At 44.6% G+C, this 24,547-nt stretch overlaps 1 protein-coding gene and 1 long non-coding RNA gene across 2 annotated transcripts in view; both read right to left on the bottom strand.

Annotated features, from left to right (window-relative positions):
* Positions 1–18,381, bottom strand: part of FAM234B (family with sequence similarity 234 member B) — a 33,036-nt gene extending 14,655 nt beyond the window's left edge. Inside the window, exons 1-5 of the mRNA XM_077339262.1 lie at positions 18,110–18,381; positions 9,935–10,333; positions 7,877–7,975; positions 4,748–4,936; positions 1,939–2,069 (exon numbers count right to left, since the gene is read on the bottom strand). Coding sequence (XP_077195377.1) covers positions 1,939–2,069; positions 4,748–4,936; positions 7,877–7,975; positions 9,935–10,333; positions 18,110–18,146 — 855 coding nt within the window. The 5' untranslated portion in view covers positions 18,147–18,381. The remainder of the gene's footprint in view (positions 1–1,938; positions 2,070–4,747; positions 4,937–7,876; positions 7,976–9,934; positions 10,334–18,109) is intronic.
* Positions 18,382–20,867: 2,486 nt separating this feature from the next.
* The window catches only part of LOC143838234 (uncharacterized), an 8,865-nt gene continuing 5,185 nt past the window's right edge, over positions 20,868–24,547 (bottom strand). Inside the window, exon 3 of the long non-coding RNA XR_013231306.1 lies at positions 20,868–21,216. This is a non-coding gene — a long non-coding RNA (uncharacterized LOC143838234). The remainder of the gene's footprint in view (positions 21,217–24,547) is intronic.

Raw genomic sequence — 24,547 nt, 5'->3', positions numbered from 1 at the left:
CATGGAGTGAGTAACATTGGAGTAAGCTTTAAAACTGGAAAAGGCAAGATTTGGGGGGGGGGAGGGGATTTCACATAAGAAGTAGAAGAAAAATTGGTTTGGGTTTTAACCTTCAGGGCCTTACATGGTTTGGGCCCTGCATATCTGAGGGACCGCCTTTCTGAACATGTTCCACAGAGAGCTCTTAGATCCAGCAATATCAATCAGTTAAGGATCCCTATTTATCTCTAAATAAACAATAAATAAAAATCGACTGGTCAATTATAATAGTTTGTCAATTGTTAAGCATTTATTTCTTTTTTAAAAACCCTTTTCATTAAAACAAATACACTATTACAGGAGATGTAGAGTTAACAATTATGCATAAAGGAACCTATATTTGGAGGGAGTCTTCCCACACTAATGACATTTCATTTCTTCCAAATAATAAAGAAGAGGCATCCATTTGTCCAAAAAATGAGATAACTTGGAAGCTGGCTGCCCGTGCAGGAGTGGGAAATCAAACTCATCTCTCCAGATTAGAATAGGCCGCTCTTAACCACTATACCACGCTGGCTCCCTATCTCACTGTTTACATTTTTTAACAGATGTTTGGAATATTTCTACAGAAATGATGCAATTTTTGTGGGGTAAGATACCATCTTGACCAAATTTTTAAAGCTAAGGTTATTTAGAACCTCTGAGGTGAAGCATATGATGTCCAGACTTCCTGCCAGTCATTCTCAGTTAAAGAAACCCAAGTTGTCTTTCCCATGTATTCATAACAGTTACCCATCTTTAAACTGCTCCTGCGGAGCGGATTAAATAATCGGTTAAGGGCACCTAAGGAGGGCCCTGTCCGTGATGAGGAAGGGTACCGATAGGCCCCTTCCTCATGACTGACAATCAGAGGGCCCAATCGGCAGGCGCAAAGCGCCTGCCAATTGGCCCCTCCAAGTGTCAGTCTGGCAGCCAGGGACCAATCAGGAGCCGCGCACAGCGCGGCTCCTGATTGGTCCCTGGCTGCCAGACTGACCACTCGGGAGGCCCGCCCCACCACTCACCTGCATCCGGTTGCCCAACGCCATTGTCTTGCTGCCTCGCCGCCCGCAGATGAGGAGCCGCTGCTGCCCTCACACGTGACTGGCCCGCCTCGCTAACGGCCCATGCGCCTCCCTACCTACTGCGGCCGCACCTCCGCCTCCTCCCACAGCCACAACAGCGCCCGACCCGGCGCCGCCTTCCCCCACGGCAATGACGCTGCCGACGGCCGCGCCAGCGCCGCACCCGCCTTCGCCCACAGACAGCACCTCCACGCCGCCCCGCGAAGCCTCCAGGTGCTGCCGGCTGCCACCGCACCTCCAACAGCAGCCCCGCAACCAATGTCGCCCACCGCCGCAACGGCGCGCCCTCCACCTCTGCCGCCAGCGGCTGCCACCGGCACAGGCTGCAGCCACGATGCCAGAGCCACCGCCGCAAGGACATCCACCCCTTCGACTCTCTGCAGCGAACGGCCACCCTCCACAGCCATGGACACGTCAGGTAGGGCCTGCCCCGGCAAGACTTCCACAGAAGCCGCCAGACAACGCGGGACAGCCTCGCCCCGGCCCATCCAAAGCCTACCGCCCGCGCCCGCCCCCCCAGGCTGCACAGCCACCCCCCCACCCCCATTGCCGCCCTAGCGCCCACTGTATCTAAACTACAGCGGGCTTAATTACTAGTTTCTTATAAATGGCTCCGGTTAACATAAGAGCATAGTTTTGAGATAATGCCTTTATCTGCCGGGTCAAGGGTAACTATCAGTTTTTCAAATGCAGTATCTGCCCTTCCAGATTCAGAGAAATAAGCCTTGCTCATACATGGCAAGGAATGTGTTTACATAGAAGACTATTTGCCTTCTACCCATGCTACTTAATTCTGATCAGATTCTCCCATTGCCACCATCTATACTCATCATACCTGTGCTTTGCCAAGGGCCAGGATCACTACATCACTGACCCTGTCTCCATCCACATCTGGTACAGTAACAGCTGGGGCAGCCAATGTTTCACTGGGCAAGTGGGATCGGTTGAGTGTCCAAATTGGTTCCCCTGTAGGAAGAAACACAATGACTTCAAGATCAGAAGAATATGGCCAAATTAACAAGAGTGTACTGGAGAATTAAGGAGATGCTGAAAAAAGAATTATAAAAATACAAAAGCAAAATCACTGTATGTCGTGAACCTCAACTTATCAGACCCAGGCTGCAAAGAGACATAACAGAGCACTGGGAATGAGCTTTCATCTCATCTCTCGGTCATACCAGTGACTCAGACCTGGATCTATCACTTGTGATCCTCTCCCTGCTCACATGTCTGCTATTGCCACTAACTCTTCCCCCTTATCTGCCTGGTATACAATGCACCCCACACCTGGTGGTGGAAAGGAAAACTATGGGCCATTCCGCACTCATTCAAAATTGCACAATGGTTGCAAATTGAAATGCTACTGATTTGCTGTTGACAATCTGCAACACTCCTGAAACCGATCCGCAAAAAGTGCTTCGTTGTAGCGCTTTCAGGGAAATCCCAAAAAGTGAATTCACCCTCCGGAAAGCGCTACACTCTTGCAACCAATCTGCAACACTAGTGGGAAAGTTCTGTGCATTACCATTGTTGTGGTTTCTGCAAAGTCCCTCCCCCTGGCTCTCTCCTCTGATCTTCCGGTGAAGCGATCGCCATTTTTTTTTCTCGGAGCGAGTGGAGATCAACGCACCAGCGAGCCTTCGTTTACCCAACGAGGCTTTCCCGGCTGTAGTCACTCCCCAGAGCTGTTTAAAGTCACCAAGCACCAAGCAACACACAGCCCCCTTTGCTGGTTTATTTTCCCTTTATTTTTCACTCTATTTTCGCCCGAAAATCGCGCCCGTGCGGGGGGGGGTATTTTTTTTTCACTCGGGGGGAGCGTGGCAACGATGAAACGGCAGCTCAAACACCACCTGCTAGCTAGATGGGTCTCTCCGTTGCAACGAATCAACACAAATTCGTTGCAACGTGTTTTTTTTTTTAAACCTTCCTTAAAGGGAAAGGGGCTTTTCGGGAGCATGATAATGGCCGCCCATTGGCTGCTCGTTTGATTGACGGCCAGGGGCGGGACAAAGCTCGGCAATATCGCTTCCCGGCTAGCGATTTTTGCCGAGACCGGAACCTGTGGGAAACGATAGAAACGCAACTGGATTCCACTACAAAGGCAGCTATGCATAACAACGAATTCCGCTATTTAAAATGGCGTTTTTTCGTTCCGCAACCAATTTGCTACATAGATCCTGGTGCGGAATGGCCCTATTTCTTCCAAAGACTGTGGCACAATGTCAGTGGTAGAGATGTGGCCTCCTGGGAGGGGGGGGGAGAAAATCCAAAGGACTTGTTCTTGCCTGTTTATTTCCTTTGCCCTCAGAGCCAAAACAAAAAGGGGGGGGGAATGAAACAATAGAAACAGAACTACAGCAACAGGAAATGAACTGAGTCCTGAGGGGAGCGAAATCCATGAAGATGCAAAATGAAAACCTGACCTACCTGCAAAATGAAAGTGAGCCGGCATGCAGAAGAGAAAACTACACCCGAGGGGAATGCAGGGCAAAAGCAAGGGGAAAGGCAGTACATAAACGGCCTATGTTGAGAGCCCAGCTTTGAAACTACAGCTCATACAGTAGCTGAGGAACCTTTTTATGCATTGCTACCAATGTCCATTTCTTTTACAAGTAATATATGAAAAACATCCGAAGGCAGCAGGTGTCGTTGAAGTGAAGAAGGCAACACCTCACCATACTAGTCAAGATTCTCACACTGCGAAGCAAGGCAAAGCACACCAGGCTGGAGTGGGAGGAGAAACTATCAACAAGGTTTTCCCAGAGAGACCATCTACAAATTTATTTATTTATTTTTTTATTTATTTATGAAACATTTAAGCTGCCTCATAGCGAAATGCTCTTGAGGCAGTTTACAACATACTTACAAATCATCATAAAACCTTATAAAGCACCAATAAAACCCAACTGGCAAACACAGCTGAAACTGTGGAAGCAATAAAACTAGTAAACATAGAAACATGTCAGTAATAAAGGAGAAATATTAAGCCCCAAAATCAACTTAGCAACAGGATAATACAAATAAAAACAGAGTTTAAACATCAGCCCTCCTCTCAGATCACTCTGTTCACCACACAACTTCACTTAATGCCTAAAACTCACAGTAGTTGGCACCAGACTGGGAGCAATTTCTCGGGGGGGGGGGTGTCACCACCAAGAAGGCCAAGTCTGGACTTTGTGTTTCAATCAATGACAGGTATGATCTTCCTGCCTCAAGTGGAATGGAACTCAGAGAATTTACTTTGACAATTTAGGATCTGAAATTTGTTACTAAATTCTAAAGCAGCATGCTAATTATTCTAGTTCACTTGCAAAAGTCTTATTCCATACTTCTCAGTCAACACCAGCTCTTGAGGCAGCATCAAACGACAAGTTGTTACATAACAGTATGAAAGTACTTCAATAGGAATAAAAATCCAAATGCTAAAACCACCCAAAATCTCAGCAAAGCACTATACCACCACCATACACATGAATACATTTAAAACCACTGACCTATGTACCTTACAATGGCTATACTGTTTTCCCTGGTATATCTAAACACATTTTAATCTAAAGAACTAGCTAACTATTTTAACAAAGTATTCTGTTTCTAATACTTCCATTGACCAATTTATTTCATCAGCCTCCACTTGGACCTACCTGAAGAGGCATGCAGAAGGCTGAGGAGCTTGGAGACTCCAGTGACAAGGCAGACGGGTTCTTCTGGGGACACGAGGGTCAAGCCTTTACACTGCACACTCCGAATATCCTCTGGAACGTGAGTGGACCACAGGGTGCTGCCATTGATGCCAGAAAGTGCCATCAGAGTTACCCATGGTTTGGAGACACCTGAGGGAACATAAAAGAGGTGGTCACCTGCTTTTGCAATGTGAATGGAACCTGCTGTTCAGCTTGGCTCCTGTATTTTCAAAGATGGAGACTGCAGTATTGATCCCTTAACACAGGGGTAGTCAAATGCCGGCAGGGGATCATGGGAATTGTAGTCCATGGACATCTGGAGGACCTACCCCTGCCTTAACAGAAGCAGAGGGCAGCTGTGCAGGATTGGCTCAGGTATGTACATGTCTGATAGTGTCAAGCAGTTTCAAATTTTCCAGCTTGCAATCCCATTGCAAGGCTTCCATTAAGTTTTCTTGACAGCTGTTAACTTCTGTGTCAATTACAGAGTAATTAAGAAAACCAGCATATTCATCCTCAGGCTGCCAGCCAAGGCCCGAGGGAACAGGCCATGCTTAAAATCTCTTTCCCACATCAACAGAAATGAGATTTGTTCCAGCTCTCTCCCTTCTGCTTCTGATTTGAATTTTCCTTAGATGAGGAGTGCAGCTTATGAGTGTTTAAATATTTATTACATTGAATAATCACATAAATAAAACAGAGTTTAACCATCTCTGACAGAGATTGGGGCCAGTTTAATAAGGCACATAATCCTCTAAGAACAACAATATCACAGTTGCCTTCCTTTGCACATTGTTTGCCCTGCATCCTTTGCATGTTGCCTTCTTTATTGACCCCAAGAGACTGCATTTCTTAATAGCTCATGTCTACAATTTGAACACAGTGATCTGGATGGCCCAGCCTAGCCTTATCTAGTCAGATCTCAGCAGAGTCAGCCATAGTTACTAGGACAGTTGTAGTCACGACATGGTCCTGGGCCATGGCCAACCGCCTCTGAACATCCTACATCTTGAAAACCCTGCAGGATTGCTATATGTTGGCTGTAACTTTGCAGTACTCTCCACTAGCACAACCTGAACCGGATTGAATAAATCTTTGTTGGTCTTAAAGGTGCTACTGGACTCTGATTTTACTGAACCTGGTTGTTCAGCTTCAATTTGATAACTCTTGAAGAAAGGCACCAGTTCCAGCTCTTTTTCTTCAGAAGTGGTGTTACTTTAAAGATTGTCACTGTGTGTCCAAAATATTTTCAAAGTATTCCACGTCCATTCTGCAGTTGTGTCTGCACTCTTCAGCCTGCATGAAAACTGCCTCTGAATTATGGCTCAGTGTTATTGCGTTTGCAGCTCTGAATTCTCACTCGGGAGTGGACTGGGAAGTGAAAACAGCCCTGGAGCAAGGTGAGCTAAGTGGCCCCTGTGGGACTACAAGCCAGCCCTGCCAGGCCACTCTTCCTGGGGGCCCACAGTAGGCATTATTAGCTCCCTCACTGCCCTTGGAAGCAGTGCAGAAAAAACAACTGCAGAGTGGATGTTGACTGCCATTGCTGGTGAGGGTGTTTGAGTCAAGCGCTCCCCGAGGCTTCTGCAGAATTGCTGGGCCTTACTCTGCTTTCCCCCTGGTCCCCCCAAGGCCATCTAAGTCCCTGTAAGTTAAATGACCTGTCCACCTCAGTTCTCATTCCATACGTGTGGTCAGGGGGTTGTTGCCTTTGGTGATAGCAACGGGCTTGCTGCTATTAATTGTTGCTCTCCCCAACCAAGCCCCATGGCATGTCTTCTCCATCATGAGGTGGGGTGCATGAGAGCTGTGCGGCAATACTGTCGTAACACTGAATTGAGATAGAAACACAGGGCTGGAATGATTTCAACATGAATGCTGAATGATGAGGCAGCAGAATCACGTTCAAGCAAGGCCTAGGCAGTGGGCATTTGAGGGCTGAAGTGATGCATAGTGCTCAACACCATAAGCATTATGGGTTATGTGCTGAACAGCATAAGCATTAAACACAAAGGGCAGTTGACTATGGGAATATGTGAGTACAAAGATTTTTCTCAAAGTAAAGTAACAGACATATCACAGTCTTCTCTGACAAATTACTAGTAACACTGGCACAATCACCACAGCTATTACAAAGACTATGCATGCATTACCTGGGATATAAAAGGTAAAGGTATCCCCTGGGCAAGCACCGAGTCATGTCTGACCCTTGGGGTGACGCCCTCTAGCGTTTTCATGGCAGACTCAATACGGGGTGGTTTGCCAGTGCCTTCCCCAGTCATTACCGTTTACCCCCCAGCAAGCTGGGTACTCATTTTACCGACCTCGGAAGGATGGAAGGCTGAGTCGGCTGCTGGGATCGAACACCTTGAGCCAGCTGCTGGGATCAAATTCCCTGCCTCATGGTCAGAGCTTCAGACAGCATGTCAGCTGCCTTACCACCCTGTGCCACAAGAGGCGCATAACTGGGATATATATCTTTGCTAAATACAACACTGAACCCTTTGTATAGAAAACAAGATATACCTGCTGTTTACTGGGGAAAGATTCGGTTACATTGACAGTGACCTTGATTATTCGTTACTTTTTTCTTATATATCTTAATTGAAGGAATTTCTCTAGTTTAATTTTGTTTACTTGTTCATATGTGTTATCTGGTAATAACTGTTTTTTTTTATTATTCACTATTCAATTTTATTTTTAGTATGCCAATAAACGTACTGTACTGTATTTAAGATATACCTGTAACAAACAGTGCTTGGCCATTAACATGCAGCTGTGTGCTATTGACAAGCATGTACTGCTTTTATTCCACCCACCACCACCCCACAAAAAAAAATGAGAGCCCTTATGGAAGAAGTGTAAAATCAAAAATGACATATGCAAATTACGTCCAGTCATCTGTCAAGCCATTAAATATCCATCTGTGACTAACCAGAGTGCTTGAAAAAAGGGAACAATATAGCATGACTGCGTAATATACAGAGAAACCTAATTCCACAGTGAATCACGCCTCTCTCGTTAGCCACGGAACGTAGCATATTCCGAACCGAAGCCATTCGTGATTCTACAGGATGAGCCTTTGCTTACCCAGCACACTGGCATTTTTCAAAGCTATGAAGGAGAGCAGAATGTCCGGCAGACCATCACCATTTACATCAAAAAGTTCTGGCTGAAAAAGAACTCCACCTGCAGAACAAAACAAAACAAGTCCCTTTTTAAAGCAGTGAAGCACTAGGGCTGCAACCCTAAGAATGCTTTCCTAGGAGCAAGGCCCATGGAAGAAAATGGGACTTACTTCTGAATAGATCTGCTTTTAAAGACAACAACATTACAATTTTTCTATGAATTGGCTTTTCAGAACCTCTTTAGTCTCTGATCTTCTCTATCAAGTTTAATTGTGTGCACTAAATTCCCAATATCAGATTTCTTGAAGAAGAATTGATTTTATATCCTACTTTTCTCTACCCGAAGAAGTCTCAAAGTGTCTTACAATTGCTTTCCTTTCCTCTCCCCACAACAGGCACCCTGTGAGGTAGGTGAGGCTGAGACAGCTTTGACAGGACTGCTCTAGGAGAACAGCACTATCAGGGCTGTGACAAGCCCAACGTCACCCAGCTGGCTGTATGTGAAAAAGTGGGGAATCAAACCCAGCTCGCCAGATTAGAAGACACCGCTCTTAACCACTACAACAAGCTTGCATTAACTGCCCTTCAGGGTCCTGTAAACTTATTTCATATTCTCAGGCTTTTTATCTTGCTACAAAAGAAAAGTATGGAATCAAAAAGTTTGGTCCCTCATCAATCCTTGCTAGAGGGTGGTGCCTACAGTGTGCTTTTCAAATAAAGGCCACCAGTGGCTGTAACAGGATGCTACTGAGGGGCAGTGACCTCAATGGCCCTTTGGACAGAATTGTGTTTTATTTTATTTATTACTAGAAACAAAGCCCATTTATAAAAATGGGCCAGAAGGAGAGGTTTGGGGAAGTTGCGCGGCGGCACTCGGGCAGCGTGGGTGGAGGGTGGAGTGTGGGAATGGGCCGGTGTGGCGTCGGGCAGCAGGAGCCGATCGGGCGGTCGGGGTTGGGGGGGAGGGGGAGGGGGAGGGGGAGGCGCATGAGAGCGACGCATGTCCGGAAGTCTGGACATGCGTGGTCTGGCTGTGTTGGGTGGGCGGGGATAGGGTGGGGGAATGGAGGGACGCATGCGCGGGACGGCGCGCATGCGTGGATCAATCTGATGGTGTTGTCCCAGCCGCGCGGGTGGCGCGGCCTGGGAGCGGCGTCCGGACGGTTCGGAGTCGGTATGGGAGGAGTCGGTATGGGCAGGGCCAATCAGGGCAAGGCTGGCTGCACCCTGATTTCCCCTATTCTAACTTGGACAGCCGGACACCTCCCACCCCCTAGGCTGTTTCATAAATATATAGAGGAACAACAATGGATAAGGATAGGAAGACTTTGTCACCACAGAGGAGGAATGGTGCTTCCTGGTCTCAGTTACAGAAACACTGCAGGTCATCTTCTATTTCTTGCTACACAAGATTTTTCATAGTGAAAGCAAGTAAGAAATAAATCTGGATAAATTATTCATATCTTAGTAAGATGGTCTGAGTTAAGGAAACTTAATTCAGTCATTTAAATGACCAACTGAAAAAGCCTGTATTCAAATAATCAAATTTAATCAGCATTTCAATTTCTAATTCATCCACTGTGAAAACCACATTTACATTCTGTTAATCATTAAACACATTAATTTGTAATTACAGTAGTTTAGCACTGCATTTGCAATCTAGACAAGATAACTCTATTTTATTCAAAATCTTGACAAAAACTCAATAAGTACCATTTACATATATTTGCATTGTAGAGAGCCAGATTGTCAGACTACAACCTGAGAAAATCAGTTTAGATTTTTGGTGATTCTTTTCCATGCACCAGTGGAAAAACTGGCAGAGTCCAACAAGTCTGTATTTCCCCTTTTATCTATTTAACTTCTTAGATGGCATCACAACTGACAGACATTAACCTCCTCCAAATGGATGGAGGAATAATTAACTCATTTTTTTTAATTCACTACACAAAAACATTCCCATTAGGACACACATTCTATGATTTAGAACCGATATTGCCCCCTTTTTGAGGTTTCCTACCTGCTTCTTGACCCAAGCTTTGAGTCCAGGTATTGTGCAGGTGCAGATCTCTGGAAGGACAAGGAATAAGAAAAGCACAAACCAGCACAAGGATCATGGAGACAAGCACAGTGAGCAAAAAGATCGCTGTACGAAAGTATGGCATCAAGGAGCTAGCTGCCTTCTGCTCCAGACTACCCGCAGCATCACTTGGATATTCCTCTGACGCACCCTTGGACAGGTGCTGCTTTGTCATCCCAACTTCGATGTCAGAATCCACATCCTGCATGTCCCCCAAGGAACTATTCCCATTTTTGATTCCACCATTCTTCTGCAAGTTGAGCACCAGGTCATCTTCACTCTCATCACTATCGGCTTGAGTGAGGGGGTCATACTCCCCAAGATCCGGGCTCTTTTTGCCTGAAATAAAAGGACAGACATAATCAGTCATAGGTGGGGTAGGGGGGGATTATGGTCCTTATATAAAGAAACTGATTTGTCAAAGGATGAAAATCCTCACATGACTGACCTAGTGATAAAGACGGAAGGCAAGGCCCCTGTGTTTACAAGGATTCAAAAACAAGAGGAGGAACAAGAAGAATTCAACAGTTTATTTCTCCAAGGAAAATGATGACAGGATTTACCTAATTCCCTCTAATGCCTTGAAGATCTGTAATGTGAAAGAGTCCTAAAGAGCTACTTATAAGTTCAAGAATGATTATATCCTCTATTCTAGTCTATTTGTCTTCAATAACAAGACCAAGTTTTGAAACCAGTTTTGAAAATACAATGACAAAAAAATCCTTACGTTTCACTGTATTTAAACTCACCATATTCTATTTTTAATTTAGATCTACTATCCATGATCATTTCTTTATTATCGTCTTCATATTATGCTTAATGATGGTACATGAACAGGAAATATCACTGTATCAAGTAGTTCTGAAGTTACTAAGCTACTGAATAACTTTTGAAGAGAATATGACAATCATATGATTTTAAACTATTATGCTTGAATTAACAAGATTCCAGTAATGCAAAAAAAGCTCTTCCCCTCAATTTATTTCTTTAAAAACCTCAAGTTTATTATCTCATGGAGAGATATCCAATACCTAGGCAGGATATACTTCGTTTGTAGATTCAGCCTTTGTTCTGGAATAATGACCCTGCATGTGAACAAAAGATGTGATTCTATTCTGGAGGAATGTTAAGGAGTAGTTGACTGGCTTCATGTTACCATCCCACTGCTGACAGCTAAGCTTGTGTGCTGTGTATCACCACAAAGAGTGATCATTTCTCCTGGCAAGGCTTACGTTTAGATATATTACAATCTTTGAGCTCAACAAAAATAGAGTCCAATAGCACCTTTAAGACCAACAAAGATTTATTCAAGCCATGAGCTTTCAAGTGCATGCACTAGAAAGCTTACACCTTGAATAAATCTTTGTTGGTCTTAAAGGTGCTACTGGACTCTATTTTTGTTGTACTACTTCAGACCAACAAGGCTACCCATTTGAATCAATGTTTGAGCTGTAGGGTATTGATTTTTTCCTTAAGCATCATCTTTTATTGCTCACTACTTTCCCAGTAAAAACTCTCACTCCCTGAACTCTGTAATGTGATCTGGTAAATACATTTCAAATGATCTACACAGCCACCAAAATTCATACAAAAATGTACAGCAAAACATCAGCTTCATATTTACCGATTTGATTTTTCCTACTGCTGACTGAGCACTCATTGGTAGCTTCCTTTATTCCCATTTTACTCCAAAGAGAAGAAAGGATGCAATTCCCATTACTAATAGCTGCACTAGTTCATTCTGTGAATGTCTCTACTTGCTCCTCTGAAGGCAGACCATAAGTGCTAATATAATGATCTGTACAATTCAATGGTCCCTGGAATTATGACACACTCTAAGAACAAGTAAAATCAGCAATCCGGAGCTGGTATCAGGCAGTGAACCATTGATGTTCTTTTGCATCTCATACAGAACAGGCAAAAAGAAACCTTTTTTGGCACCTCGTTTTGAATTGGTGGCCATTTAAAAAAGGAATTAAGAGGATGACACAGGAATTGTCGGAAGATTTACTTGAGATAGAGTTTGGCTGGCAAAATGTACTTTGTGAAGGTCTGGGTCAAGGGGTGACTCTCCTAGCGAAGCATAAGGACCAAGTAGATAAGGTTCACACTTCCATTATCTCTGCTGGCATATTGAAGGCAATAGGGAAAGGATCAAAGATCACGCTGTTTCGTGAGCCTTTGCAGATGGTAACACTCCCACTCTCTCACCAGCAGAAACAACCTCACCCAGGCCTATTAGCCCTGTTCACATTTTACTATGACCACACATACATCCTGCAAGCTCATGCATACCTATGTTTGTAAGAATGAGCTAATGTAATTTCATTTTGCAACTGAAACTGAGGGCCACACATTCAGCTGTACATGCATTGAATGTAGCATGGGAATTACTCCACACACGTACAATCAATGTACACAGAGAGTACATGTGCTCGCTGTAACTTGCGAATGGGGCATTTAATTATTTTAGGATAACTGTGACTCAGTTTGGTTGTGAAAACCATTCTTCTTCTTTCATGTTTGACTTGTTAACAAAATAAGCTGTTCAACTCTTCTACAGAAGAGATAAAATACACATTATAGTATTGTTGAAATAAGCCATCTGTGCAAGACAAAGAAAAAATCATCCCCTGAAAACATACGGTGGTCAGCTGTGGATTGGGAAATACCTGGAGCCTTTGAGGGTGGAGTTGGGAATGGGCAGGATCTGGGCTGAGGTGAGGAGGGAGCTCAGTGAAGTATAATGCCATGGAGCCAGCCCCAAAGCAGCCATTTTCTCCAGAGGAACCGATCTCTGGAAATGAACTATAGTTCCAGAAGATAACCAGATCCTACCTTGGGACTGGCATCCCTAGTTGTCATCCATAAGTGTACCCAGTAATTTCAGCAAGTTATCCAACTTTCTTAACATCTACATTCAGTATTATTAACCACTTTCCCATGCACATTTATGGTATACTACCTTCTGCTCATCAGCCAGGGAGGAGGCTGTAATGGGCGGGGGGGGGGGGCATGATACCGAACACTGCCAGTCACTGTCATTTCTCTAACACGACGACTACCACCACCACACTTTCTGTGGGCTCTTTAAAAAATCACTATGTTACAGATTACCAACTCCTGATTGTTTAAAAGCAGGCAGAAAGCCTATGAATAGCCAAGAAGGGGTAACTGGAGAGAAAATGGCACTGGCCGTGGGCAGAAAAGTCTGAAAGCCACATCTTCCAGTTCACACTGTACTCGAGGAAAATTCAAGTGGGTAGCCGTGTTGGTCTGAAATAGCACAACAAAAACTGAGTCCAATAGCACATTTAAGCCCAAATAAGATTTATTCAAGACATGAACTTTCTATATATCTGTACTCTCATGATTCTTGTTCCATTTCATCTGAGGAAATCTGCCTGCACATGAAAGCTCATGTCTTGAATAAATCTTTGTTAGTCTTAAAGGTTCTATTGGACTCAATTTTTGGTGTACTCATGGAAGGTTTGCTCACAATCTACTTAGAAAGGTCATACCAAAGTACATTTTGGAAGATATGCTTTGAGGCAGGGAGAAACTCAGGAGGTGGATGATTGTACAACGATGTCACACAAAATATTTTTGTTTTTAATTGACTGTTTTGGTAGGGTAGAGCTTTGGGTCATGTGGAAGCAACCCAAGGCAACTCCTGCTGACCTCAAATTCAGGTTCAAAAGGGCAAATGCAGATCTTCAGTATTTTGGACTCATGCCTGAAAAACTGATATACCGCTGATATACCAGTGATATATAGGTTAGAATCTTAGCAGATATGTTTTTTAAACTAGTTGAAAGTTTCTGGATATTTTTCAAAGTTTGAGTTACAGGTCAGTTTCAGCAGGAGAGCAGATCCATTTGCCTTACTTATTTCTAAAGCACAGTGCTCAAAATGTATTGGGAAAGATGCTCTCCCTTCTATGCCACAGCTGCTCCTCCTGCTCTTTTAGAGATATTTGAGTTACATGTAGATGGAGAGGTATGTGTGTAGTTCTTCATTTATTTGATTTATCTGTTACATTTCTCTACCACCCTTCCTTGCAGCTCAGGGCAGTTCAGTATGAATAAAAGAGAATGAGAAAGAGAACATTTGTTTAGGTATGTGTTTTCACTACTTAAAAGGAAAAGCTTTGCTGTAAGGGTTAGGATAAGACAAGTATAAGGACAGGAAAAGTTAAATGTTGTGGCTAAAAAACAGAGCAGGTTATAAAACGGAATGAGAAGCAGCAGCGACTGCACTTTTCAAGCTTCTTGCTAGTAACTATGGAGATAGGGGTGGGAAGAGCCAAGCCAAAGGCTAAAAGTGAGATTTTTAAAAGCAGCTGGAGGACCAGTGGATCTCCATAACTGAAATACAATCCACTGTGCTCTTAAGAAATTCTGTTATTGCTGTATTTTCTCAAGTGAAGGTAACAGAACCGTCAGTTTCAAGTTGCTGCAAGCAATACCACACAGATAAAGGATGGTCCATTTCACTGTCCCGGGCCCTTGGGACGTTCACCCGGCCTGAACCTGGGCCAGGGCCTTTTTAGTCCTGGCCCCAACCCGGTGGAATGAGCTCCCGGAAGAGCTAAGGGCCCTGCCGGAGCTGTCAGCTTTCTGCACGGCCTGCAAGACGGAGCTGTTCTGCCAGGCATATGGTTGAGGCCAGGGTGGAGTCTTGGTATTCCATCTGAGGATCCCCCCCCCCCATAGTTCTGCCAGATATGGCACCTCACTCTGAATGGAAGAAGACTTGGCCTCTGGCTGGAGGAGGAGGGAAGGGGATAGGAGTAATTAGAAGGCTTATTTGCGATCGCCTGCAACCTTTGTTGTTGTAAGGGAGGATTTTATGGGGTTTTATTGTATTTTAATCATGTTGTATTATTGCAAACTGCCACAAGCCCATTGGAAGAGCGGCGGCATATAAATTAAAAAATAAATAAATAAAATAAATATATATGCATGGCCATCCATTGCATAGTCGGTGTGACTCAAAATGCAATATTATTCACCCCATTTCAAAGAAAAAGATGCTATGAACCTGCTTAATGGCAGGGTCTCAATCACTGTCAGCATTCCACAATTAAGGATACATCTGTTCATCAATCTCCAATTTTGACATATTTCTTTCTTTATGTTCCCCCCACCCCTAGAATGGTAACCTTACAAACTAAGCTTGTGATACCTGTTTGATCCTTGAATCTGTTAAACATCTTCATTATGCTGTATATTAATTTAATGCTCACTCACAAACTATATGTACAAACCGATTCCCATTTCATTGTATCTGAGGAAGTGTATAAGCCTTGGAGGAGGAGCGACCCACCCCTAAGTGCCTCCTCCTCCAACCAGCTTGCCTGTCTATCCAGCAGTCAGCCAATCGCCTTCCGTCCTTCTGTCCCTCACCCCTGACCACCAACACCCTCCTTCCACTTCCCTCTGAGGCTTGGATCCCTGCCGCATGAGAGATGCCCTTGTGAATGGCTGCCCCTGCCTGCAGCCTTTCCAGGTCCTGGGGGGAGGGGGAGGCTGACTGCAGAGTTCTTCCACTCCACCCACCTAATCTAGCGCCCGTTGTATTCCTGAACGGGCTTGGCCTCTAGTCTCTTGAATAAAACTTTGTTTCCTGACAGAGCGGTTTCTCAGTGGAACAGGCTTCTCAGGAGGTAGTGGATTCTCCATCTTTGGAAGTTTTTAAACAGAAGATGGATAGCCATCTGACAGAGAGGCTGATTCTGTGAAGATTCAAGGGGGTGGCAGGTTGATGAGCAATAGGGTTGTGAGTGTCCTGCATAGTGCAGGGGGTTGGACTAGATGACCCAGGAGGTCCCTTCCAACTTTATTATTCTGTGATTCTATTGGTCTTAAAGGTGCCACTGGACTCAAACATTGTTCTTGTATTACAGCTGTTACTTTCTGCTAGGGAGGCAGATGTCTTTCCTTAAGGCAATATTTCTGTTACAAGAGACTCACATTTTCTGAGCAACCAAACCTCAGTATTATGTTTTGCTTGGAAATGTAATTGTTTTTCTCCGTAAGCTATGGCTATGATTATGAGTGCTGAACAGGCTATTGTTGTACACCATGGACAGTTGAAAACTGATCCTGAATAATAGTATACATTTGGTAAACAAAATAAATACCGGTTAGTGCCCTTAAATTTACTAATAACAAGAGACACTCCCCCACACAGCAGGATATACTACTGTGAAGAACTTCTAGGTAGGTCTACACAAATGGGGAAAAATGCATTTGTAGCACATATTGTAGATTAAGTAGCCAAGCTCTAAGAAAGAAAGAAAAGCTACAAAAGGCCTCTGTGGGATATGACTGAGAACACTCTGTTCTTTAAATAAAAAGGAGCACATAATTGCTTTCCTAATTTGTAAGGTTTTGTGGCAGAGGCTAAAGTAGCTGCAGTGAGGCCTTGTGGGTGGTGTGTTGGTGCATGAAGCCAATGGAAGAATGCCACATCTCCTTGGCTCTCATTTTGCCAGGTATTTTGAAGAACCCTGCCAAAACAAACTGAAGTGAGAAAAGGCAGCTTTTTGAGTTAGTTAAGCTTTTCAAATGATGGTTATCTTCCCAACTGCCTTAATGTTGGCACATGTTCTGCATTTCCTTCTGATTCTATGAAAAACTGTTTCTATCACTTAATCATCATAAAATTTAAAACCTGCTAAGTAGAGTCAACTCGGTTTGTACTTGAACTGAGGGCCTCTAAGGAAGAATGCAAAGGGAGGCAACAACAAGCCACCTCTGCTTCTCACTAGTCTTAAAAGCCCCTTGTTATCATTGCCATAGGTCAGCTGCAACTTGATGGCATTTTAAGCACACATCAAAATCTAGTCTCAAACCCTGAAATTTTGGGCTTTTCTAGCCTCATAACTGTTTAGTTTCCAGCACCTACATCTTTAAAATATCAGCTTCTTCATAAATCATCAGTTGACTTGCAAGTGTATAGTAAATAACTGACATTTGTTTTTTCCTTTTCAATGCAATTACTTCTGTTTGGGAAGATTGATCTAGTAACAACAGTGTGCCTGGTGCTGATAGTAAAAACAGCAACACCTGGAAAATATATACATAAATGAGGAAGGATTTCTTTACTTATCCATATAGACAAAAAGTAGCTGGTTTTTATACCCTGCTTTTCACTACCTGAAGGAGTGGGGAATGTGAACCTGTAAATTTTAAGCTTGTAGTACATCTTGTATGAAAATGAATCATTACTGTATGGATCAGACAATTAAGACATGTTCCTGAAACACAACTGAGAATCCTTTACTTTATTTGAGAAGAAAGTATACACTCATAATACGGTCAACTTAAAAATAGCTGTCTGTGTAGTCAAAAGCAAGACTGCAACACTTACTTTTAAATAACAATTAAAATGCAAAATATGGTAATCTTGTTAGCTGTTCTGACTGGAGCAGCCTATGATGGTACGGAGGAAAGGTGTCATCCATTAACCTTTGTACACATCATGACAAGCTGTTTGACACAAGCAAGGCCGGCATTGAACCTGTTCTTTAATTACAGGGAAAGCGAGCATCCTTTACAAAAAGGACAAGGAAACTCCAAGCATGGGTGACCCAACACAGCCTCATGTTCTCAGTTCCCCAGGTGCCTTCTCTTCTCCCGATGGGCCCCATCATTGTTTGCAGCGGTCCAGAAGGGAGAGATTCTGAGCCACCCTTTACCCCATGGTCTTCTCCAGTACCACCCGTTCTCGTTTCCTTCTTGGGCAAGAGCCATTTGCCCTCCAGTCTCTTTCTTCGGCCCCTCCATCCGGGTTAGACCCCCGCCCTCTCCCTTCCCAACGCCAGCCTCCGGCCAAAATCTTTATCGCTATGGCAACCTCGCATCTCCCGGCGCCGCGGCCGGAGAGCAGAGGCACCTGCCGGGCCCCGGATGCGAAGGAAGGTGACAGCAGCGGGATGCCCGTCGGGCTGCGCCCGGGAGGGGCCCCGGATGCTCTCCCCCTCCGCAGGGCCGGAGCTGCACCGCTCCGGCTCTCCGCGCGCTCGGGGCTGCCGCCCAGCTGCCTGCCACCCGCCGCGTCCCCCGCGCTTCGTCCCCCGTTAGACGCGCGGCGAGCCCAGACCCCTACCTGGCAGCTTCAGCGCCCGGGACAGCACCGTAGCCATGCTGGAGGTTAGAGGTGCGCATGCGCTCTACGCTTTAGCTTCCTGGGAAACGTAGTCCTGCAGAGCCTGGATTAGCACGCTCGTTCGCGCATTTTGAGCAGAAAGAAGAATCCGGCTCCCGGACCTGGACAGGAGGGAGATCGCGGAGCACACCGTAGAAGCAAGGGCGTTGTGTGTCTGGCGTATCTGTGTAGCTTGATAAGCCGCTGCGAGCAAAATACATTGTTGCTCGTACAAGAGGATGCAAAACACGGTCCAAGATCTACACCCCAGAATCCTCCCCGCTGTGTCACAGAGATGGCTCCCAGGAGTTGGCAACCCCACTGCCAACTGGCTCTGTTCTCCCTCTGCAGTATTAATCCGACTGTGTTTAATCACCATATGAAAATGCAGCGTCCTCTGTTAGGCGTATTAAGGCGCATACAAGGCAGAATCATTTTTTCTGTGCATTTTCATGCTTGTGTCGCTAGTCACATTGAATTAAAGTGTCCAACTGTTCCTAATCTGGATTCATATCATTGTATGTGCAAAACCCATGAGGCTGGGAGTTCAATCCAAGCAGCCGGCTCAAGGTCGACTCAGCCTTCCATCCTTCCGAGGTTGGTAAAATGAGTACCCAGCTTGCTGGGGGGTAAACGGTCATGACTGGGGAAGGCACTGGCAAACCACCCCGTATTGAGTCTGCCATGAAAACGCTAGAGGGCGTCACCCCAAGGGTCAGACATGACTCGGTGCTTGCACAGGGGATACCTTTACCTTTACCTTTTTATGTGCAAAGCCAAAGTTTTGTTTGATCCTCTGGGCTATTTTGTTCATAAAGTATTGTTTTTAACACGTGCAGAGTGCCTTTCGCTCCTCATTTATAATCACAAAAACAAAAATGAGAGTTAAGTCTTTCAACTCAAGAGCTCTTAAAAACGTACACAGGATCAAGTTGCACGTGGTTTTAAAAGTCCACCATTTCCCCCCTGCAGGATAAAAGGAATATTTTTTGCTTCATAGCAGAATATTTTAAATGTACTTGTTTAAAATTTAAAGTTCTTTAATAATGTGTGTGTGTGTGTGTCTATATATATATATATAGTTTCACTGATGTCCACAGAACGGTTATGATTTGAAGTAGAAAACTGTATGGGATCAATATGCTTGTGAAAGCTATAAACTTTTAGAATGTTCTTGGGCTATTTTTATTTTCTCGGAGGCTGTAAACTACAAAGGAATTGTTCTGATGCCCCAGAGTTCTATACAAGAATCCCTGGTGGACCAGTAGCTTTTAAGATATCATTAACACCTGGCTGCTCTCTTGCAGGTCAACCCCAAGCAGCCAAGCCACTTTGCTTGGCATTGTATCGTCTGTTCTCCTGGGGTTTCAGAAGTACATCGTACACGACTGAACTGTAAACAACATAACTGCATGGTGATTTGCAACCTTGAAATAAAGTGTTTTCATTTCATAACTAATACTTATCATTTGTGCCGGACTCTCATGGTTCTCCGACAGCAATTCTGGCTGGCAGGAAGGCATGCTCATCTCTGCTGAGAAGCTGCTGTGGTTGAGGGAACAAGGATTCATTTCATGAGCAGAAAGGGGTCCTTTGAACAAGGACTTGCCACTCTCATTCCCTGTAGTAACTACATTGCATCTAGCATTGATAACAGAAAGTAAAGATTTAGTCCTATACAATCTGAAGATATTTATACATTCTAGAAAGAAATCTGGCAAACCACCCCCTATTGAGTCTGCCAAGAAAACGCTGGAGGGCGTCACCCCAAGGGTCAGACATGACTCGGTGCTTGCACAGGGGATACCTTTACCTATTAGAAAGAAATCTGGAAAGATTTTATAGAAAAATTAAGTGATGGCTTGATCCAGTAAGGTCCACGCACTTGTTCCCTTTGCATGTCCTGGAACAGATGCCAATCAAATGTGGCTGTGCGTCAACTGACCTTTTGTTGTGTGTGTGCATTACTTGGAAGGAATTACATATTTGAGAAATAAAATCAGAGTCCAGTAGCACCTTTAAGACCAACAAAGATTTATTCAGGGCGTGAGCTTTTGAGTGCAAGCACACACCCTGAATAAATCTTGGTTGGTCTTAAAGGTGCTACTGGACTATGATTTTGTGGTGCTACTTCAGACCAACACGGCTACCCATTTGTATCTATATTTGAGAAATGTACTTGGAGCATAATTAATCAAAATCCAGTCCCCAAAACACCCTGTTTGTTAAGCTTAGAAAGGTAACTAATCCTAATATTTCTGGATTTCCCCATCCAATTTATTTTGTAGCGATGTGTTGTCAACAGCTGAACTCTGCTTTCAGCTTCTGTTTAACTTTCTTATCTTTAATTTTTCATTTCCCTGGGGGGCATCAACTGTGAGGGGAGGGCAGGACATGGAGAGTGTGACTGAGCAAATAAATGCCAGACAAGGACCTTGACTAGCAATATCGTTTGGATTTGCATTTGTAAACAGTTGACATTTTCTGTCCAACCAGAACACTTAGCCCATGTTAATAGCAAGCAAGCCTGCCCCAGTGCATTTACCCAAGTCCTTGCATAAAATCAGAAACAGGGGAGGGTTTTATTGGTGAAGTACATTTGCATGAGCAAACCGATCTGGGGTTGCAAAGGGGGAAGGAGAGCTACAAGCAGCTTTGTATCCTGGACTGAACTGAGACATCATATAATAACAACTGAAGATATATTATAACAGTATTAAGTAACCTGAATCCTGAATCCATGAACAGAACAAGCCAAATATAAATCTGAATAAAATGTCTGCTCATTTATTTTATTTATACTTTACCGAGAGGCGAAGCCAGTTGCACCCAGGAATATAATGGTACTAGCACATACACCTGCGCTGTGATCTTCCTGGGTTCTGGCCCTCCCCCCCTACACACACACACACACACACACACACACACTTCCTGCTTGATCTTGAGGTCCAGTGTGGTGAAGTGCTTAAAGTGTAGCAGACTCTAATCTCAAGAGCTGGTTTTGATTCCTGTCTCCTCCTCCATATGCATACTGCTGGGTTGCCAACTTCAGGGGTGGGGCTGGAAACCTTCAGGAAGATGAAAGAGAAAGAGAGGATGAAACAGAGAGAAAGAGACAGAAAAACAAAGAGAGAAAGAAGGGGGAGGGGAGGGAGGACAGAAGGGAGCCATCAGTTCTCCTAAAGAAAACAGCTGCTTTGGAGGGGCCCGGCCCTCCTACCCTCACCCCCATACAACAATGTCTACACAGGTCACCAATCTCCCCACCTTACCATGGCTGGTCAGGCCATGGAGGAATGGGCTGCTACCTTCCCACCCACACACACATCACCAAAGGCCAAGCTACTTTGAGAAGGCAATGGAGGATGGTTTAGGATGCTTAGGGCTAATCCTGCGTTGAGCAGGGGGTTGGACTAGATGGCCTGTATGGCCCCTTCCAACTCTATGTTTCTATGATTCTATGATGGGCTGCCTCCTTCCCAGCCATTCCCCCATTTCCAAAAGGGCAATCCGGTCAGAGAAGACCATGGGTGATGGGCTACCTCCATCCTGCCTCCCTCACATCTCCCAAAGGCTGGGCATGGAAGGCTGGGGGGAGGGGGAGGCTGTCTCCTTTCCACCCACCCACATCTCCCAAAGGACGGGCAAGGCTGTGGGGTAGAGTTGCAACCTTCCCATCCCCTCACATCTCCCAAGAACCAAGCTGGGTGGAGAATGATGTGAGCCCAGGTCCTGTTAGGTAGGACTCCTCAGAGGAAAATCCTTGCTAGGAGCTTCCAGCTTCACCTGAGTCTCAGCTAGATCTTAGTCCAGCCAGATGTCCAACAGACAAAAAGTTCTGACCAGCAGGAGGGAATAGAGCTGCAGACATTCAGAGTGTAGATTCCAAAGTTGTTGCAAAAGCTCCTAATTCCTCTGCCCTGCCTCCAGCTCCAGTTCCCTCCCTTCCTTGTCAGCCCACCTGGCTCACCTGAGCCAATTAAGCAATGCTAGCTATATGTTAGACGAAATCTCTAGTCTAAAGAGCATCCCACCATATTAGCAAAGTTGCTGACTGCAGAAGACTTTGAGTCATCACAGAGTGAGGATTGAGGAGGCTGCTGATACCCTTATATTAACTTGATGCTGGGAGGCCTAGGTTGTGGAACTGTGCCTTCTGCTGATGCTCTTGGACTGCCTGAATAAACCCTTGACTGGGTTAAGACATTCCTTGCATTTTGTCTGTCTCTTGGCATGTCTTCCTTATCTGTGCTTCTTTCCAGCAGACAGCTGAAACTTAAGACCAACACAGGAGGCAAAAGAAGCAGCCGGCTTCCTTCCCTTGCCTGGGGGAGAGGGAGGGTGGGAAGAGGCTGAGAATGCAGCAACTTACCAGCAGCAGGCCGGCACCTCATCCACTCAACAAGCAGCAGGAAGAGGAAGAAGAGGACAGGCCTGGTGGAAGAGTTTCATTTTACAGGCACCCATTCTACCAGTCTGGAGCCAAGATCAAGAAGGCCCTGACTCTGGTCAAATCTATCTATATTTCTCTGGGGCCAGAGATCACCAACAGGTCAGTATTTGGAGAGTGTTAAGATAATACAAATTTGTGGAAAGGTATGAGTTTTCATATGGTAAGGTATGAGCTTTCATGGGTCACTGCTCAAGACTAACAAAATTTGTGGCACGGTATGAACTTTCAGGAGTGAACAGTGGCTCAAAATAGTTCCTACCCTGCTACAAATCTTGCTAGTCTTTTAGGTGCTACTAATATCCATTTTGATTAGCAACGACACAAATCTACATGCCATAATCTGGTAATCTGCAGTAGGCGAAGAGTACAGGAGAATGGATTATATTCTAACATTCTCCAGCCTCATGGTAAAAGTGGCAGCACAAGAGTGAATATCTTGCACCACTGAAATCAGTGGAACCTTTAGGCAGCTAGTTAATTAATGATGGTAAAATGACAGTCATTCTGAGTTTTTTTTTAATTGGTGGCAAACTGTATGGTGTTTGTGCTGTAACCATGAACCATTAGCTAACATCAAAATGATTGAGTTATGTTGGCAGACTCTCTTCTGTGTATACACACTAATTCATTGGAACAGTCTGTATGGAATAATGAAACATTACCCTGACAGCTATTGGAGGGTTAGTTTGGAATCTTTGGGATGATGTTTCTTGGCTGTCCTAAAAGTTTACCCTTTCTCGTACTCATGAGTGTACCACTGAAAGGAGTTTTGAAAGCAAGCAAGCAAACTGCTGATAATCTCTGCTGCTTCATCAAAGATTTTTATCTTGTTTGCATGGATTGGGATGCTTCCAGTAATTTGTTTTTTTTCTTTCCACTGAATGAAGATAAAAAAAAAAACATTGCACTGTGTGTGCCTTTTTGGAAATGAAAGCAGCTGTGAGAAATCTATTTGATCCAGATTATTGTTTGGGTTTACTTTAAAATGATTTATGTTTCCTTTTACTCTGGACTTTGTTTGGGCAATCCTAAATTGCTAGTATCTGGGACAGGAGGCGTGCTTCTTAATAACCATGAGTCTTATCTAATTTGAATCCTATGCTGTCATGTCACAGCTCCCACCATTTTGCACTATATTGCAAAGCTTGCTATGCTAAACTACCTGATTCTACTGGAGTAGTTTTCACCGTGCTGTTCTAACAACAACAACCCTCAGGATAATGTGCTGATCCACTCTAAAACAATGCTGTGCCATGCACATTTAGTACTGTGACATCAAAGCTAATGTCCTTAAGGCTTGCATACAGGCCAAGCATGGCTAGTAGACAATTCGAGGAAAGGACTGTCCTCTTCTCCATTATGGCAGCCCATAAAGGAGGAGTGGCATATGAAAAAGGAAACAACAGTGAGACGGTTGCAAAGCCCCATCTCACAGAGCTATCAGATAGGAAGAGGGGGCTGTTCAGGGGCAGGTGGTCAAGAAGGTGATAGTTTCTCGGGCCCAGAAGCTGTTGGCAAAGACTGGTTGTCTGAACCCATTTTAATCTGGCATCAGGCCAAAGTTGGAAACAGAAACTGCTTTTGTTGCCTTGGTTGGTGACCTCTGTTGAGAACTAGACGGGGGGGGGGGGTGGATGTGACCCTGCTAGTTCTGCTGGAACTCTCAGCAACCTTCACCAACCATGCCTTCCTACTGAGCCACCACTCAGCACTTGGAATGGGGGCACCTTGTTGTTGTTTTTAGTACTATCTGGGAAAGGGCAGTCTCAGAAGATGGTGATGGGGGATTCCTGCTTGGCCCCAAGGTCACTGACCTGTGGGGTTCTGCTGAGTTCAGTCTTATCTCCTATGCTATTTAATATCTGCATGAAGCCCTTGAGAGAGGTCATCAGGAGGTCTGAGCTCCAAAGCCACCAATATGTACGTGATACCCTGTTCTACTTCTT

The sequence above is a fragment of the Paroedura picta genome, chromosome 5, assembly GCF_049243985.1.
Source record: "Paroedura picta isolate Pp20150507F chromosome 5, Ppicta_v3.0, whole genome shotgun sequence".
In the NCBI taxonomy this organism is placed as follows: Eukaryota; Metazoa; Chordata; class Lepidosauria; order Squamata; family Gekkonidae; genus Paroedura; species Paroedura picta.
The sequence above is the reverse complement of the archived record's forward strand: the minus strand, read 5'-3'. Positions and strand labels throughout refer to the sequence as shown.